Source organism: Falco punctatus, assembly GCF_963210335.1.
Source record: "Falco punctatus genome assembly, chromosome: 3".
Lineage (NCBI taxonomy): Eukaryota > Metazoa > Chordata > Aves > Falconiformes > Falconidae > Falco > Falco punctatus.
The window spans coordinates 71447438-71463643 of NC_137582.1; the positions used below are offsets into that span (position 1 = coordinate 71447438).

Consider the following 16206-nt stretch of genomic DNA (forward strand, 5'->3'; position numbering starts at 1 on the left):
TTTCAACTTAATTTTAACTTTATTTCCACTAGGAATTATTCCATAGTAAAAGGAGAAAGAAGCTGCCCCAGAGATGGCCTTTCACAACAGCTGAACATCCTTATTTTATTATTTTAATTCACAGAATGTTCTGTACTTGGAAAATAAACAAAAGACGTTTCTATTTTTATTTTCTGTATTACAGGAAAAGAATTCAAAAGTTTTGTATCAACTAAAAGATGTTTTTACTGATCAAGTTCATCTTCATTAAGCAGGCATTAACATTGTCCTTATTATAGGGTAAATGAGCTGCAAGAGCTCTGGTTCCATCTCTGCTTCCAACAAGAACATATTTAGAGGCATTGTAGAAATTCTTCACAATTTCTTTAAAGCATCTTTTTGTGGTTTCATTTCTTTAATTGTCAGTGAACTGTTTTCATTCCTGTGTCTGTTCATGGAACAAAACCAACCAATTTTCTTGCTGCCTTCTTTGATATCTTATTTTTATGATATCTTGCATTCCATGATATGAAGATGTGAAACCATCAGGATGAGGATTCTCAATTCCATCCAGATCTCAAAAAAAAAGTTAACATTAAAAGGTTCATTTACCATCTGGCCCCAGTATGTCTATATTATACCAGCATTTGACTGCAAAGCTGAAGAGCTTTAATTAGAACCACCGAATGCTACCCAATGTCACAAGCAGAAAGCAAATTTTAATTATACAAGTTAAAAAAAAAATTACTTTTCCCCATGCACACTAATTTGTAACCATCCAAAACATTCTTCGTTATCCTACAAAAGTAGTAGTCATTAATGTCAAGACCTTTACATTCAGTCAAAAACACTACTACTATAGATGGAAAAAAAGTTCACGTTAGAAGAGCCTGAATTGAAGGACAGTATAAGTCAGCTTTCATTTAATTCTCATACTGGTGGGATAAGAGAAGACAAGAGATACTTTCACTACCACATCAGTGCCTCTTATCTGCAGTTCTGTTAGTTCTCTTGGAACATATCCCTGAATTTGCAGGCACAGCCAACTTCTGTTGACTTTGCTAAGGCTTCCAATTACGGAAGCTCCCGTAGCTGGCTATAATCCAGGCACTCCTCAGCTCAGAACTAGACTGACAGCACTGACTTTTGATTATTATTTTTAACCTTTACTCAAAAAAATTATATATATATATATATGGGTCATTATCCTTATATAGGAGAGGATTTTTGATTACAAAATCTTTTGAGTCAGGCCCAGAAGCCCAGGGAAGAACTTCTGAGTATTTATTGTAGGATGAATTTGTACTGCTGATTGCAGTAGTTCATTCTGCTGATAACTCTTTGGAAAAGAACCAACAATAAGAAAAGATTAGACTGTCAACGTATCGTATTTAATGATACTGAGAAAAACTGTTACCTGTTTTAAAAGTATATTTTAACATGGAAAGAGAGAACATGAGCTTTACAACCTTTCCACAATATAGAAGTTTAAGCTATACTAAGAAATAAATAACAACCTCAAAGCCAAGTTACTAATTTAAAATAATATTGTACAAAATTTGAACATAGCAAAATCAGCTACATTGACTTCATACTGAGTAAAACAACAAAGTGACAGGAAGTGAACATTGCTATATTAACTATCAACTACCACGTCACTGTGTGCTGCCATTGCTTGGTCTTCTCAGAGTTCCACTTTCAGTCAGGATCCTTATAACATTTGGAATATCAATTCCTTAAAGGCAAACACACAAACAAACAAAAAACAGAAAATAAGTGGGTTTATGATAAAATGCATTTAAAAGCACAATTGAAACATTTAGATGCTGACATGAGTTTGGATCTTTTAGCATTAAATGAAAAATACCGTAACTTTTAACAGTCAGAATGCGCCCAGAAACTATCACTACATATTGCCATGAACAGCTGTACTGGTCCAGTTAACGGGTGTGTTTTGCCTCTCTACTCATCTCCGACTTTGAAAGATCTGCAGCTGATAATTAGAAAAGCGTGACCAGAAGTGCTTGATTTTACCACTGTAATGATAAGACAAGTGTTCTCTTCTGCACACAAGCAAGAAGGCCACGTTGCTTTGACGAAAATAATGCCCATGGCTTTGGGAGGGGGAAAGGAGAAGTAGAAGAAATGCAGTGGTAATAAACATTCAGCACCCATAACCATATGCTAAGGTAAGGGTAAGAGCACAGCAAGCGTGCCTGCTGCTTGGTGGGGTGTGGAAATACTGTGTTCTCCCCATCTCAGATCATCTTCAGCTCAGGAAACTTTCCAAGTCTGATATGGTGAACTTTAGTAGTCCTCTTCCAAACACTTGCCCAGTCTGGCCCAGACAGCAAAGACAAGGACACACACATTTTTGTATCCACAGTATCCCTTTTGCTAGGAGCTCCTTAGATCATCCACCTGATACTGCATGAAGAACCAATTCTTTTTGTCCACATTGGAGTCCCACACTACTCCAAGTTTATGTCTCAAAAGAGACAGGAAATAACAGAATCCTGTCTGTCATCTCCATCCACTCATGATTTCACAGATCTGTTACATTATCTCTGTCATCTCCAGGCTAAAAAGTTGTAGCTTTCTATTGCTTCTTGTATGGAAGATAATGCCCTTACTTTGTGGCCTTTTCTAAATCTTCTGCAGCAATAAAGCCCCTTATCTGAAATAAGGGAAACAGAATTTATGCCCTATGCCAGATACAGGCAAAGCATGAATTCATGCAATAGCAAAATGATGACTCACATCTTTATTTCCATTCTTTTCTTAATTTCTTGTATTTGACATATTCTTCTGACTGGTAAGTTGATATTTCCACTGATCTGATTAGGAGCTTTTGAAATTCATCAGTCAACCAACACTTAACTGTTCTGAATTTTGAGAAAATTTTGCCATCCAGATACTCATCCCTTTTTCCAGGTCATGTGTGAAGATACAAAATAGCACAGGCTCAGAGCTCTCTGCTAGAACTTCTTTTCATTGTAAAAAGTAATTGCCTATTTTCTGTTTATTAATTAAACAATGCAAGGATTTCCCTCTTTTCCCACAGCCAGTTAGTTTCCTTACAAGCCCAGATTAGAGTACCTATCAAAAACTTCTTGGAATTCCAAACAGACTGTATGAACCAGATCACCTTTATCTGACTCCTTTGCTGATACCTTTCAAATAACTCCAGAAAGTCTGTAAGGAAGGTTTTCTTATAAAAAAAATGTATTCATATTCCCCACCAATCACTTTAAGCAGATTTTATTTTTCCAGGTGTCTACTAATTCCTACTTTGTTTGCCTAAGCAGTTTTTATTCACCTGTCCAATAGAAGCTGGCAGTTTCAAAGATCACCTGGAACCCTGTACTAGTTCTGGCTGGGATGGAGTTAATTTTCTTTATAGCGGCTTGTATGGGCCCATGTTTTGGATTTGTGGCCAAAACAGTGCTGATAAAACACCAGTGTTTTGGCTGTTGCCAAAGGATGCTTGCACAGTGGCAAGGCTTTCTGCGTTTCCTACTCTGCACCCCCACAGTGATTAGGCTGGGAACAGGAAAAAGATAGGAGGGGATACAGCTGGCACAACTGACCCATTCTGGCCAAAGGGATATTCCATACATCATGCTCAGCAATAAAAACTGGGGAGGCAAGGGGGTGGGGTTGGCTTCCAAGGTGTTTGTCAGAGACTGGCTGGGCATCAGCCTGCTTGTGGGAAGCACTGAGTGATTGTCTTTGCATGACTTGTTCCCCCCAAACCTTTCTCTTCACTTACTAAACTGTTGTTATCACGACCCACAAGTTTTCTCACTTTTGTTCTTCCTATTCTCTTCCCTGTCCAGCTGCAGGGGGGGTGGGGGGCAGTGAACAAACACCTGTGTTCAACACACAACAAAACCTTAAAAAAAAAAAAAAAAAAAAAGAGAGAGAGAGAGGAATATACATGAAAAAGAACCACATTTGCCACCCACAAGTTTTCAGGTTCCAAAGGAAGCTCTTTATGAGAGAAATCACTACCATCAGTAACTTCACAATTTTGGTCTTGAGGTCCCTAGGACCAGGTGATATTCATAGAAGAGTTATAACAGTTTGTTAATTTCATGGTTTTGTCAGTTTGTTCCAGAACTGAGTTGTGTACACACATACACGCCCAAAGAGAGGTTATAGCACTGATTGTAGCAGTTCCTTCCACAGTGAGTATTCAAGCAGAGAATATTTTAAGCTTCTCCACAATGTACTCATCTTCAGCATTCTTTTTTTACTCTGATGATCCTAAACTCACTCTGAGAAGCTTAAACATGTACACAGGAAGCTTCTGAAGAAAGGGCAGCAGTTGACTGAAGATGTGGGAAGGTTTAGTAGCTGAAACCTATTAGACCCTTGTAAGCAAAAGAAAGGCTACTTGTCTCTGATTCATTATTATTTCTGTGTTACTGTGCAAGTACGGTTCCTTCAGGAATCAATAAGTAAAAATTTCTTTGCTGTTGCCATTCCCCAAACCAGTGTTTCACCAGTTATATCACAGACAAGAGTCCACTTTTTTCCAGTAACAATATGCTTGATTTTAGATTACTGCCTCTCACCATGTAAGTGTTACTATGCACAATGAGAAAATAATTTTTAAAATTCTGCGATTATTAACACCTTTGTGGGAAGGCAGCTACTTTGAATTACCATTTCTAAACTGGATCCTGCAAGTGAAAGGACCACAAAAAAAAGGTCTCTTTAGCTCTCCTTAATACCTCAAAGTTCTTTGACCCATATAGTTATTAATATTTCACAGAGCTAACAAAATTATGTTATATTTTTATATATGTGTTTGTGTGTATGTGTATGTGTGTCTATGCATGTATATGTGAATTACCTCTGAAAGCTGGATTTGCTGCTGCTATTTTGTGTAGAGTAGCAGTAACTTCCTCAACATTCATATTTCTTACACTGTTCAAAAATTCAGTAGTGATGTTGTTCTCATATGCTGTTTCCAAAGAGCCAGTTGAAAAGTTTTGGGGCTCATCGTCTTCATTTATTGATAAGGAGTGCTTAGCTGATCGGCTGCTTGAATAATCTTAAAGAAAAGAAATAGTATTTTTCAGTAACAGAAGATTCTGAAAGATTTTTCTCTTATTTCTCTAAATAGGGTTTTTCAAAACAAGCATTTCCAGTCTGGCACAGCAGCATTGCTGCTAAGGTTCACATCTGGCTTTGCTACATTTTCATACAACTAAGAGTCAGGAATGCTTTCCATTTACAGAAAATTCTGGAGAAACAAGAGTGGGGAGGTGGGTGAAAGCTATTTCCATTATGCTCACAAAAAGTCTCCTGTATTATAAGTCACTGCAATTTTTGTTATTAGCATTGTATTAATTGAGGTTTCCAAAAGCTAAAGTTTCTATAAAAAAAGAAAATTGACCCCACACAAAAAAATAAAAAAGCATACAAAATAGCTCCACTAGTATTCTGCGTATCTTGCCTCTCCAAACATATGATTTTACTTCCTACGCTTGAGAAAAATAACCATTTGTTTATATCAAGAAGGGAATGACCTCAAAGGAATCCAAGATTTTTTGAAAAAATTCGTCAGAGGTACTGAGGCCAAGTAGCTGGTATTAAACAGAACTATCCATCCTATACAACATAATTTTGTTCAAATAATATCTTGATTTGACTAGAACTGCACTAAGCCTCTTCTCCATCAAGAAGGGAAAGAAATGGGAGGAGGTTGGGGTGTGGGGAAGCCAGAGTTAAACTTTGAAAGCCTCCTTAGAAACAGTTGCCTCTAGACAGAGGAAAGTCACAGTCAGTACTAATTAAATTTCTCCTCAAATGCTACAGTTAAACAGGATGAATGTTTTTGAATAGTTTGCCATTTCTAACATTTGTAGAGGATGGAAAAAACCCAAAACTACTAATTCACGCTGCTTGACCCTGCCTTTATTCTGCTCTTAAGCTGTGTTTTTCAAGAAGAAAAAAAAGCTTACTAAAATTTATGCAAGGTTCAGTGTTAAGATTAAAGCACATTCAAGATTGCAAAGCTAACATTACCAGTATCAGAGTCACTAATATCTGCCGAAGTCAAGTCAGACTGTTCTGTGGAATATTCCAATGCTGCTTCTCCATTATATTCAGTATCTAAGAGGTCCTACAAGTTTCAAAAAAATTGTGTTCAGATTTTCATCAAGACAACCTCTTGAAATAATGAATTTGTACATTTTTAATGGTCACAAACCAAATAGAAGACCAGTATTTCTGCTACAAAATCTGAAAAATCAAGTATTTATTTGAAGATTAGGCATCTGGTAATGAAATTCTATGTACACATTGCTCACAGTATCTCTACATCTGAAAAAGCAATATATTTGGCCAAGAAGTGATAAAGCCTAATTCTCAACCCATCAGGTCTAAAAAAGGAAGCGTTTTACTCTTAGAACAATAGTTAGTTAATATATTACCAGTTGAAAGATCACAGTTTTGAGTACTGTAAAACCCTAATGTGGCAAAACATTTTCTTTTTTCTACAACTAGTAGGTCAGAAGTTACTTCAGTCAGAACTTGTTTTGTAACATGTCAGATTTTACCCTTTGTCAATGAATAAAACAACAAAATCCTGTATGGAAAAAACAGCAGGAATAAGGTGAAAGTAAGCTTAATGAGGAAGTAAAAAGCAGTAAATTATTCATAAGAGCTATAGGCATGGAATTTATCATTGATAAATACTGCCTTTGGGGCAGAAAGAAAATAACAGAGGGAAGACGGAATATGGGGAACAAAGATAAACTTTATTCTAAAAATTAAGAAAGGCTTTTGAAGACAAGAGAAAAAAACAACCCTAAACTCTTTTTTCTTGAAGCATCACCTCTGTGATTCTCTCCAGTTGTTGGCTGGTACTTATCCTCATTTGGCATTTTCCACTTAAGCTCACCCTTTAAATAAAGTTAAGTAGCTGTAGCAGTAGGAGTAGCTGTTGTGGCAAATGAGAAGTCTGTTCAACACATAACAATTCTGCAAGAAACACTGGGAGGGATAAGGAATACTGTTTCCTATGGCAAAGATGTTGAATGGATGACCAAGAGGAAAGTTCCTACCATCTCTGTTGATAACAGAGGAATGAACTAAAAGTCATTCCAAGGATGGAAACTGTGGAGATTATGGTATAATGGAATGTAAACTGGAGGTATAGGAAATGCAAGTGGCAACCACAACAGCTTCAAAGAAGTACTCGGAACACCTCCATACTATGCCTATGTGAAGTCAGTCAAAAGTAATAGCAGAGAGGGGAAAAACTGGGTTTCTAATAGTGGAGGAAGAAAAAGACCTCAAAGGGAACACTCCAAAGAGTAGGACCAAAAGTTGTGTAAAAGAAAATTAGTGTCAGTAATGCTTAATTGCATGGTGAGTGAAGTGAAAGCTGGGAATGGAAATGCAATACAGAATGGAAATGTAACACAAAAGAAGAAGAGAAAAGCTTAAGTTAGAATTGAACAGGGGCAAAAAGAGCAGAAAAACACAGATGTAACAAAAAGCATGGGAAATAAGAGACAAGATAATGTTTAGCTTCTATTAGAAAGAAGAAAAAAAAAGAAAGCACCTTTGAACACAGAAACTATTAAGACTCCTCACCAGAAAAGCTGGAAGTTTATTCTATCATCACTACAAAAAGTGAAGTATTTAGTGGGCAAAACTTACAATATAGTCTTCGCAGATGTTTTGTTTAAACTATATGTAACAATAAAATTGCATAATCACAGGAATCTACAGATCTATAGAACAAAACCAAAACAAAATCCACATTACTTTGTTTGATACAGCCTGCTGACGATATTCCACCAGTGCATCTGTAAGAGTCTGTGTAACTTTCAGGATAAATGAGGCATCATCTTCATTCAGTATCTCAAAATTTTGCTAGAAAAAAAAAAAACACAACCAAAACCAAAATATAAAAAAATTGCCTCTAAAAGATTGAAGTATCAACATGTTCAAACAAAACCTGCAGGAACTTCCATGTCTCTATCCTTCTGTCAGACATGGCTGAAGTTACAAAGCAAATACAGTTTTTACTTTTAATCCCATTAATTGGTGTAAGAAGGTGGAATGGAAGAGGATCCTAACAGAAGGAAGCTGCAGCTACATGATACAGTCCTTTGAAGAGGAAGAACCCAAGAATATGCCTGGAAATACATATAGCAAAATGCTTTTTCTTAAGTATTTTGATCTCTTCCCAAGACACTTGCATACAAATGAATGTGTACAACCTCCCTGATGCAATATAGTCATAAGCTATGTATCTAAAAAATAGCAAAAATCCAGAACACTACTGAAATTAAAAATATATGCTGCCTTGACTTATACTAATCTTCTTCTTCCCAAAAAGCCTAAGGAAAAATCTTTAAAACTTTGAAGCTCTAGTAGGGGAACAAGTTCTAGCACCAACAGCCCTCCTAGAGTGTGCTACATGCATCATCCTGTACTAATAAAGTTCTGCTGAAAGCATTTCCACTGGGCACAATGTAACAACTGCAGGTCTGTCCTAACAATTCAAAGTATTCTGGCGTAGACACAAACACTTCTAAACACTTCAGACGATGACAAACAGTAATAAAAACCAGCATAACAGGGATTATATTATATTTTTAACACTAACAGTGTTTGCCTCTCCTGGTTTGCATATGTTCTAGTTAAAGATCTTGTCAAAAAATCAGCTGGGAAAAAATTAAGCTTTAGCAAGGAGATCTTATCAGATAATAAACAAAATACAATTATTTTAATGATAAAGCTGAACATACTGATTTTCACAACTAAGTAAGTATGTATCATGGATAGCTGTTGAACAACTGGAATTATTCCATTATATGAACAGGAGCTCCAAAAAGATACTTGTGAAATTACTTTCCACTACACAAGAAATCTCAGAATCCAACAATAGAAACACATCATGCAGCTTTTCAAAAAATGACTGTAAATGCTAATATTAAACAGTTTTTGAACTTTCCAAAACAGAACATTGTTCCAAACACATTCCCAATAGTCCTCTTTTGTTCTTGGAGACAACAACACCAAGCCAGAGGACGTCTCAAAACAAATTCAAGCTTCATTAGCAAGGAGCAATCTTTAAATTTAATAACTCCCTATTAAAAAGGGGAAAAAAGATTTTATGATAGTCAATGATGTTTAAATTACCATGCAGTAGCTGAGTCACAACAACTATCATTAAAGATTTTTGTACAGTTTGTCACAATAACCATTTCTGTATGCAAGACCAAGACCACAAATGTTGTTAATACATCTAACTGGCAACTGCTAGCTTTCCCCTCCTATTGATTGTATCTCTGCTGTGAATGTGTACAGAAGACATATTTTCAACAACTGGGTAGACTCAGGTGTTTTGCCACATACTTTACAAAGGGAACAGGTAGGTTTCTTTTAGTTTATGATTTTTGGGGGGGGGTTGTGTTCAAGTATACAACTTGTATTTTATTTCTTAAAAATTGCTTCTTTCCTTTCCACATCTCAGATATTTTTCTCCATTCTACTTCCTTCCATTAGTGAATTACATCTTTCCAAACTCCTCATTTGACAATCATAGACCAATTATAAAAGAAAAAAAAATTAAAACAGTCATTTTACTTAAGCATGTAGTTTAGGAGTAGAGTTAAGCTATAGCTGAGAAAAATGTGCTCATTTTAAGTGCAAGTCATTTTACTGATAGTAAACCAGCACTTTAGCAAAAATCCTGTCTAGAAACTTTAGAATGAATACATAAATTATAAATTCAGTGATATTTATTTTATTCTGAATCCTGCCTTCTGACAAAACACATTAAATTATCAGACTGCCTACATTTTGGCTTCTGCTACTTTCTACATTTTAAGCTTAGTAATTCTGTGATTATTTTTTTTTTCCAAAAAAAATTACTTTGCAAGGTAAGAATCAACACTCACCAAATAACTCAACAGTTGTTCTTGACTAGTAAATTCTTCAGAATTTGCTGTAAATTCTTGCTGGTTAATATAGAAAAAAAAAAAAGTCCACAGATCTATCATGTGCAGTAATTATAACTAAAATTAAACAGTAATTATGGTTATTCTAGATTGTAATTAAACTATGTGTGCTTATATGAAACGTGTACATGTGTTTTCATGACAAAGTAGGAAAAAACCTTGTTCTTAATAAATTTGCTTAGCAACTTGTAGCTAATTTACTATCAATAATGTTATCAATATGAATAAGCAAAAGCAAACACCATTGCCAATCATATATTAAAGTAATTATTTCCTCAACTATTTGTAAACTGGAAACACATTAATGGAAAAACATTCACCTCAACTTCCTTCTTTTCTTCCTGCGATTGTTTATTGGTCTCACACCTTAAGATAGAATAAATAAATAAATAAAACAGTATACAGTTGGTTGATCTCTCAAAAATGTGTAGTAGTCAATAACTGATAATCAGTTTCAATTCCTGACACAATACTCGTACAGTAGTTCTGAAACACCCTGAAAGGTCACATTATTTTCTTGCAGAAATCCCAGTGGTCCCAGGTATCACTGTAAAAAAAAAATTTATGAGGTTTTTTCAGTCCGAGTAGCTAGTATGTAAGTTCTAAAACCCAGAAAAAAGAATGAAACATCATTTGACTGCTTGCTGTCAACGAGAATCTGATCTTATTCCTTTTAAGAAACTATATATTGAGTTGACATCTCTCAGAAGTCTCACAAAAATAAACAGTAAAGGAGCAAGCCGAAGTCCTAATTTAGTAACCAACTTCCAAACCAGTCTCTTGCTGAAACACCTGGCTGCTCATAGTTACCCAGGATCTATCTAACAACTGGATTAAAAGAACAACATTAAGTGCTTTTCCAAAAGATACTGTTCTTTAAACTTGAAGTACAGGACAGCACAATGAGGATCAGTGTCAGGTAGAAACAGACAGCAGCATTTCCAGATGTGGATATCTGAGCTTGATTTAGTTCCCTATTTTTGATGTTTTCATGATCTAGTTCAATCTCCAGATTAAGAACTGTTACAGGTATTTGAAAGCCAGACAAATGAACACAAAGATTCATAAACCTGGACTTGAATCTGGTTTCAATGAATCCTTTTCCTTAATGGTTGTCCCATAGACAGGCAGAATTCCTACAAAAAGATTTCAGAAACAAGAAAATTTCTCCTTTCACTTGATAACAGTAAACAAGCAAAAGATGTTAGCTCTCCATGTCTGGGAAAGAGAGTACCAGCTTAAGAAACATTCCAAGAGAATGTCATTAGAGCAAACCGAAGAACTAATTGTTGGAACAAAAGTCTTATGTTTGGGTGCATGCATGTATGTCCCTTACTGAATGCTTTCCTGTAGTTCCTGGTGTAGCACAAAGACGATTGATGTTGGGAGATGTCCCCCTCACACAAAGGCTGATAGTTCAAACTAACTGCCAATACTGTTATTAATAAAGACGTTTACAAACAGCAAGCATGGTTTCACCATTTTGGAACCACACACAATACTACTAATTGTTCCTCCACGAAATCTTTTGTAAAGATGAACCCCAATTGTTACAGCTATTTACTGATTATATTTTCCTTCTAAAATCAGTTCATATACCATTCTAATTATCCAACACGAACCCATAACAGAGGGTTTTTTAAATGATAAGAGAATGTTATTTTTGAATTTGTAATACATGAGGATTATGCTTTAAGGATAACACAGCTAAATATAAAAACTAGATGCATCTAGAGCAAAATCTGAGGTCACTTTACATACGCCAGATTTTCTGTTTATGAGAGAAGTTTACAGCTGAGCATGATTTCATAAGATAAGCATTTTACTATTATAGCATGCCTTTCTTCCTCACAGCATACACTATGCAGATCCAACACAGACAGTTATAATCTACAAAATTTTCCTTTGAGTAAATTTAAAGGGTTTTGGGGGTGGTGGATTTTTTTTGTTTGTTTTACTTTTCTGAGTTGTTGCCTTTGCTGCTTTCAATAGCCTCATTAGGTTCAATCTTCTCATCTGGCTTTGTCTGCTCTTTCTGAATTTTCTCCTGCTCCTCTTGAACCTTCTTTTCATCTAAAACAATAAAACCAGTATATTTAGTAATGGTTTCCCAGTATTTTGATTTAAAAGTATTCCTTGCTTAGAATTTTTTGAAAGATAATGTCAATAAAACCTGAAGGTGTAAGAAAGGTATCTTATGAAGAAATAAAATAAAAACCGGACCTAAAAATCTAAGATTTGGTTCAGCCATGAAGCACAAGTTTAGATTTCTGATCAGAAATACCCCGAATGAGAACAATTATAATGCCCTTAGACTGAAACCTAATCTCACCTTTGACATTAAGTCTACAACCAAGCAGTAACTTCTTATGTTTCTTCAGTTACATGGTGTTCACTTATTTTTGTATTTAATTGTTGGTTTCTTCCCAATAAAATAAGCATTAGTCAAATATTTTACCTGTCATTAAAAAAAATATCTATTCAATCTATTTCCTTTTTATTCTTCTTGTGCTATTAACAGTTTGGCATGCAGCTATTCCTTTTTTTTTCCTGACACCAAAGAACAGTTTATATGCCCAAAAAGAGTCTATGCCCCTTCTCCCAAAAATATGCATAGTAAAAGTTTCTAATTATGAAACTTGTCTTGTTTCTGCTCTGAATTATCCAGCGACATTAAGTAAAACTGGGTGGGTTTTTTTTGTAAGCACTGGGATTATTCTTTCCTTTGCCACAGACCCCAAACCCATTCAGATATGGCACAAATTCACCTTCTATAGAAGAACATAACTATAGAAGCCATAAACAGGCAAATACAGAGTAAAAAAGTGAAAACTTAAAAAAAAAAATCAATTGAAAAAAATTATTCTTCTCTTACCTTGAATAAGGTCTGGCATTTTTCCATCCTTATTTTTACAGTCTTCTTCATTATTAAGTGATGTATCCATATGCTGAACTTTAGCTTTTGAAGGGCTGTCATCTGCATTAGGATCTAAATAAACATGCTTGAAATGTAGCACAATGGACTTATCTTGACAAAGAAGGGTTCTAAAACTGCACTTCAATTTCAACTAGCTCTGTTTCTGTGCGCTACTAGTTACAAACATTCAGAGGAATTTTATAAGCATTATTATGTGACAGCATATTAAATGTGAAATACAAATCAGTAACAAAGTTTTAAATATTTTATAGCCTGGTTATAACTACATAAAAAATTTCTTAACAGATGTAAGTATTATAAATATAGTAGAATGCCACACAGCCATGCACAAAATTAGACACATTAATCAATAGGTTGCAGTCAAGAAAGCTAATCTGAATAGGATTCAATTTATTTCAAAACACTTTCCTAGTTTCAGAATGGCTATCTTTACTCTTCAGAGTGTGACACTGCTCATCTAGATTATTATAAAAGTAATCTTCCCTTTAATTCTGAGGAGCTATTTTAAGACACCATTTACATACTAATAATATACATTAAATACATTAATTTTAATTCAAATCTTTATTTTTCACACAGATCTGAGAATAAGGATGTCTCATAGCAATTTTTAGCTATTTCCTGTAGTGGCATGCAATTGTACCATCTGTCTGTCTGGATGACATTGTACTACAAAAAGTTTTGAAAGACTGAACTGAGTGGAAAAGTCTCACAGATACCATGTTCCTACAATTTTATGAATATCAATGGCTAGTAAAACAGAAAGTTTTCTTCCACAAGTAAAAGCTACAGCTGTGCTTTTAGAATCCTGTCTGGCTTTCTGGACTGCAAATTAAATATTGGTATGGAGCTACAACTTGCTTCTTTTGCCCATAGGGAAAGGATCCTGGGAAGCAAGACGGACTGGGATGGAAAGAGGGAGAGAGAACAAAGCTATATAAAACAGTGCTCTCTAGTTATGTTCTCCACGGAAGAACTTGTTCATGCATCACATTTTCAATATAAACCTTACAAAATGCAACTTAGAATGTAAGCACACACTACAATTACTGACCAAACCTTTCAATTTGCCCTTAAATCAAGCTGATTTAGATAAAAGGGAGTTTACCCAAATTTGAACTATACAATTTACATCCCACTGAGCACACGTACATTCTTGCCATCTCCTCCTCATTATTGGAGCACCTGTAACAACCTAAAAAGAAAACCCATTAATGTTAGATATTTTGTGTATAAAATCATTCCACAGGTATTTCATCAGAGTTAAACGTTTATTTTTGTAAGGATATATGATCAGTAGTGTAAATCACTGAACCGATATTCAAAAAGTCAGTAAGTCAGTTACCTGGACACTTATTTGCTACAATGAATTTTTGCTAGAACTTAAACAGACACACACACACAAACAAACAAATAAAAAAGCCCCAAATATCTGGTGTCAGAAAATACAGCAGTAAAACCAAATCAGGCTACGCGTACTCTGTTTAGAAGTTCCCAAAATCAAGGATGGATTTGCTGTGGATGTAGCGCAACTTCCTAGAAAAACAAAACTGTCTACAAAATATAGATGGAATTAATTATTTCTGTATCCATGAGCTAAAACATACAGTCTTGAGCCAAGAAGAAATTTGAATTAAGTAGGTCAAAAGACAAAGTTGCTGCCAATAGTCAGTTTTGATTTTCTTTTTAAGCAGAAGTTTAAAAATGAAGGCTATGCAGACAGACTGAATTTGATAATCTGAAATCTCTCCGTTCTACAGCATTTGTTCTAGAGGAAAGACTTGATCTTCCAATATTACCATACTTTCTTTTTAATCAAAAGGAGTAGGATCAGTACAGGCTCTCATCCTTGAGCCTAGCTGCAATAGTATCACACGGAAAGAAAAATAGATCTTTTTTTCAGATGGGCACAATGTAGCAAGCTTAAACACAGTAATATTGTGAACCCCACTTTGAAATCAGACACATCCTATGCACATTACACAGCATTAGCAAGAGATCTTGCCAAGAAACATTGCTTAACAAGCAGGATGTTGGCAGACATTTAAATTGATGGAGAAAATTAACTTAATATATACTATAAAGAACACTAAGCACCTAAGTAAGCTTGTCATGAATCAGTGCTAAGGTACACCTTAAGAAACTTAACACCTTAAGAAGAAACTTCGCCAATGTCCTGCCCTGATGAAGGTGGTAAACATTTCTAAATACTGTTGCAATGTAAGCATCCACAGAAAACAATATGAAGATATCTTAATAAGGACATGCTTCTAAGGGTGCAGCCCCCCAAGAATTTAAGCTTACGGTGTTCCTGTGACCCCATGGCATTGTTGATAACGTCACACTTCTCACGCTTCCCTCTGTACTACCAGAATTTTTACCTTGCTCCTCTGAGAATTGCCACAAGGCGCTAACAAAGTAGAAACCAATTCAGAAACCAAGTCATAAAGGTATTTTCCTAGCAACAATGAAACAAGTTATTTTCTACATATCCACCCCAGCTGTGAACTGATTAAATATTAATATAGATACTTTGTGTTATTTGTGCTCTCGAGTCATGGTTCTGTAGACTCAGGTAGCATGAGTATTCTTTTAAATAAGAGAAATACTTGTGATGTGTTGTGACAGTTGTTGTCACTTGTGTTGTGACAGGAGTGACCAACAGGAGATCATGTCCAGAATAATCCTAGAAGAATTGTTAAGATGACAAAAAGCATTTGTAATAAAGGTTTAAAAGCAAGATTCTCCTACCATCAAAAGCAGATTTTCCCACAATAACAGAAATTACTTTGTTTTTTTAATAAATATAAAACTTCTTGAATTCTTAGAGACATGTACCTTTATTTGTTTTCTTCCTTCTTTCTTCTCAATTGTTAATGCAACTTGCCTAACTTTTCTGTTCAGTTCAGAGCCTTTACCCTTAACTTCATCAGATTCTGCTATCTCAGGATAATGTTGTTTCTAGAAAATAAGGAAACACAAATCCTGAAGTCACACTTTATCCTACACAACTCATTCCAGATCTAGCACAGCTAATAACCGTGGAGGATACATCAACTTTTACATATACCTAGGAGAACTTATTAAAATGACTCTGCATAGAATCATGGAATACTTTAGCGGACCAAAGCCAAATCTTCTGCTCAAAACAGGGTTAACATTGAACACTGAATTGGTTGCACAGAGCTTTGTCCGCTTGGGTCTTAAAAACCTCTGAACGGGGAGGTTCCCCTACCTCTCTGGGCAACCTGCTCCAATGCTTGACTGCCCTCACAGTGAAAAACTTTTTTTTGTCAA

At 35.3% G+C, this 16206-nt stretch overlaps 1 protein-coding gene across 6 annotated transcripts in view; it reads right to left on the bottom strand.

The window, feature by feature from the left end:
* The window catches only part of LOC308060193 (uncharacterized protein), a 23319-nt gene continuing 7113 nt past the window's right edge, over positions 1-16206 (bottom strand). For 4 of the 6 annotated variants that reach the window (XM_080378612.1, XM_080378611.1, XM_080378609.1 and 1 more), the window contains exons 8-17: positions 15748-15870; positions 14062-14104; positions 12847-12960; positions 11930-12044; positions 10292-10337; positions 9912-9971; positions 7768-7875; positions 6019-6115; positions 4841-5041; positions 1-1714 (exon numbers count right to left, since the gene is read on the bottom strand). In XM_080378612.1, coding sequence (XP_080234738.1) covers positions 1635-1714; positions 4841-5041; positions 6019-6115; positions 7768-7875; positions 9912-9971; positions 10292-10337; positions 11930-12044; positions 12847-12960; positions 14062-14104; positions 15748-15870 — 987 coding nt within the window. In that variant the 3' untranslated portion in view covers positions 1-1634. Of the gene's footprint in view, positions 1715-3751; positions 3875-4840; positions 5042-6018; positions 6116-7767; positions 7876-9911; positions 9972-10291; positions 10338-11929; positions 12045-12846; positions 12961-14061; positions 14105-15747; positions 15871-16206 lie in introns of all 6 variants that reach the window. The other 2 variants (XR_013926644.1, XM_080378610.1) reach the window with 2 other exon arrangements.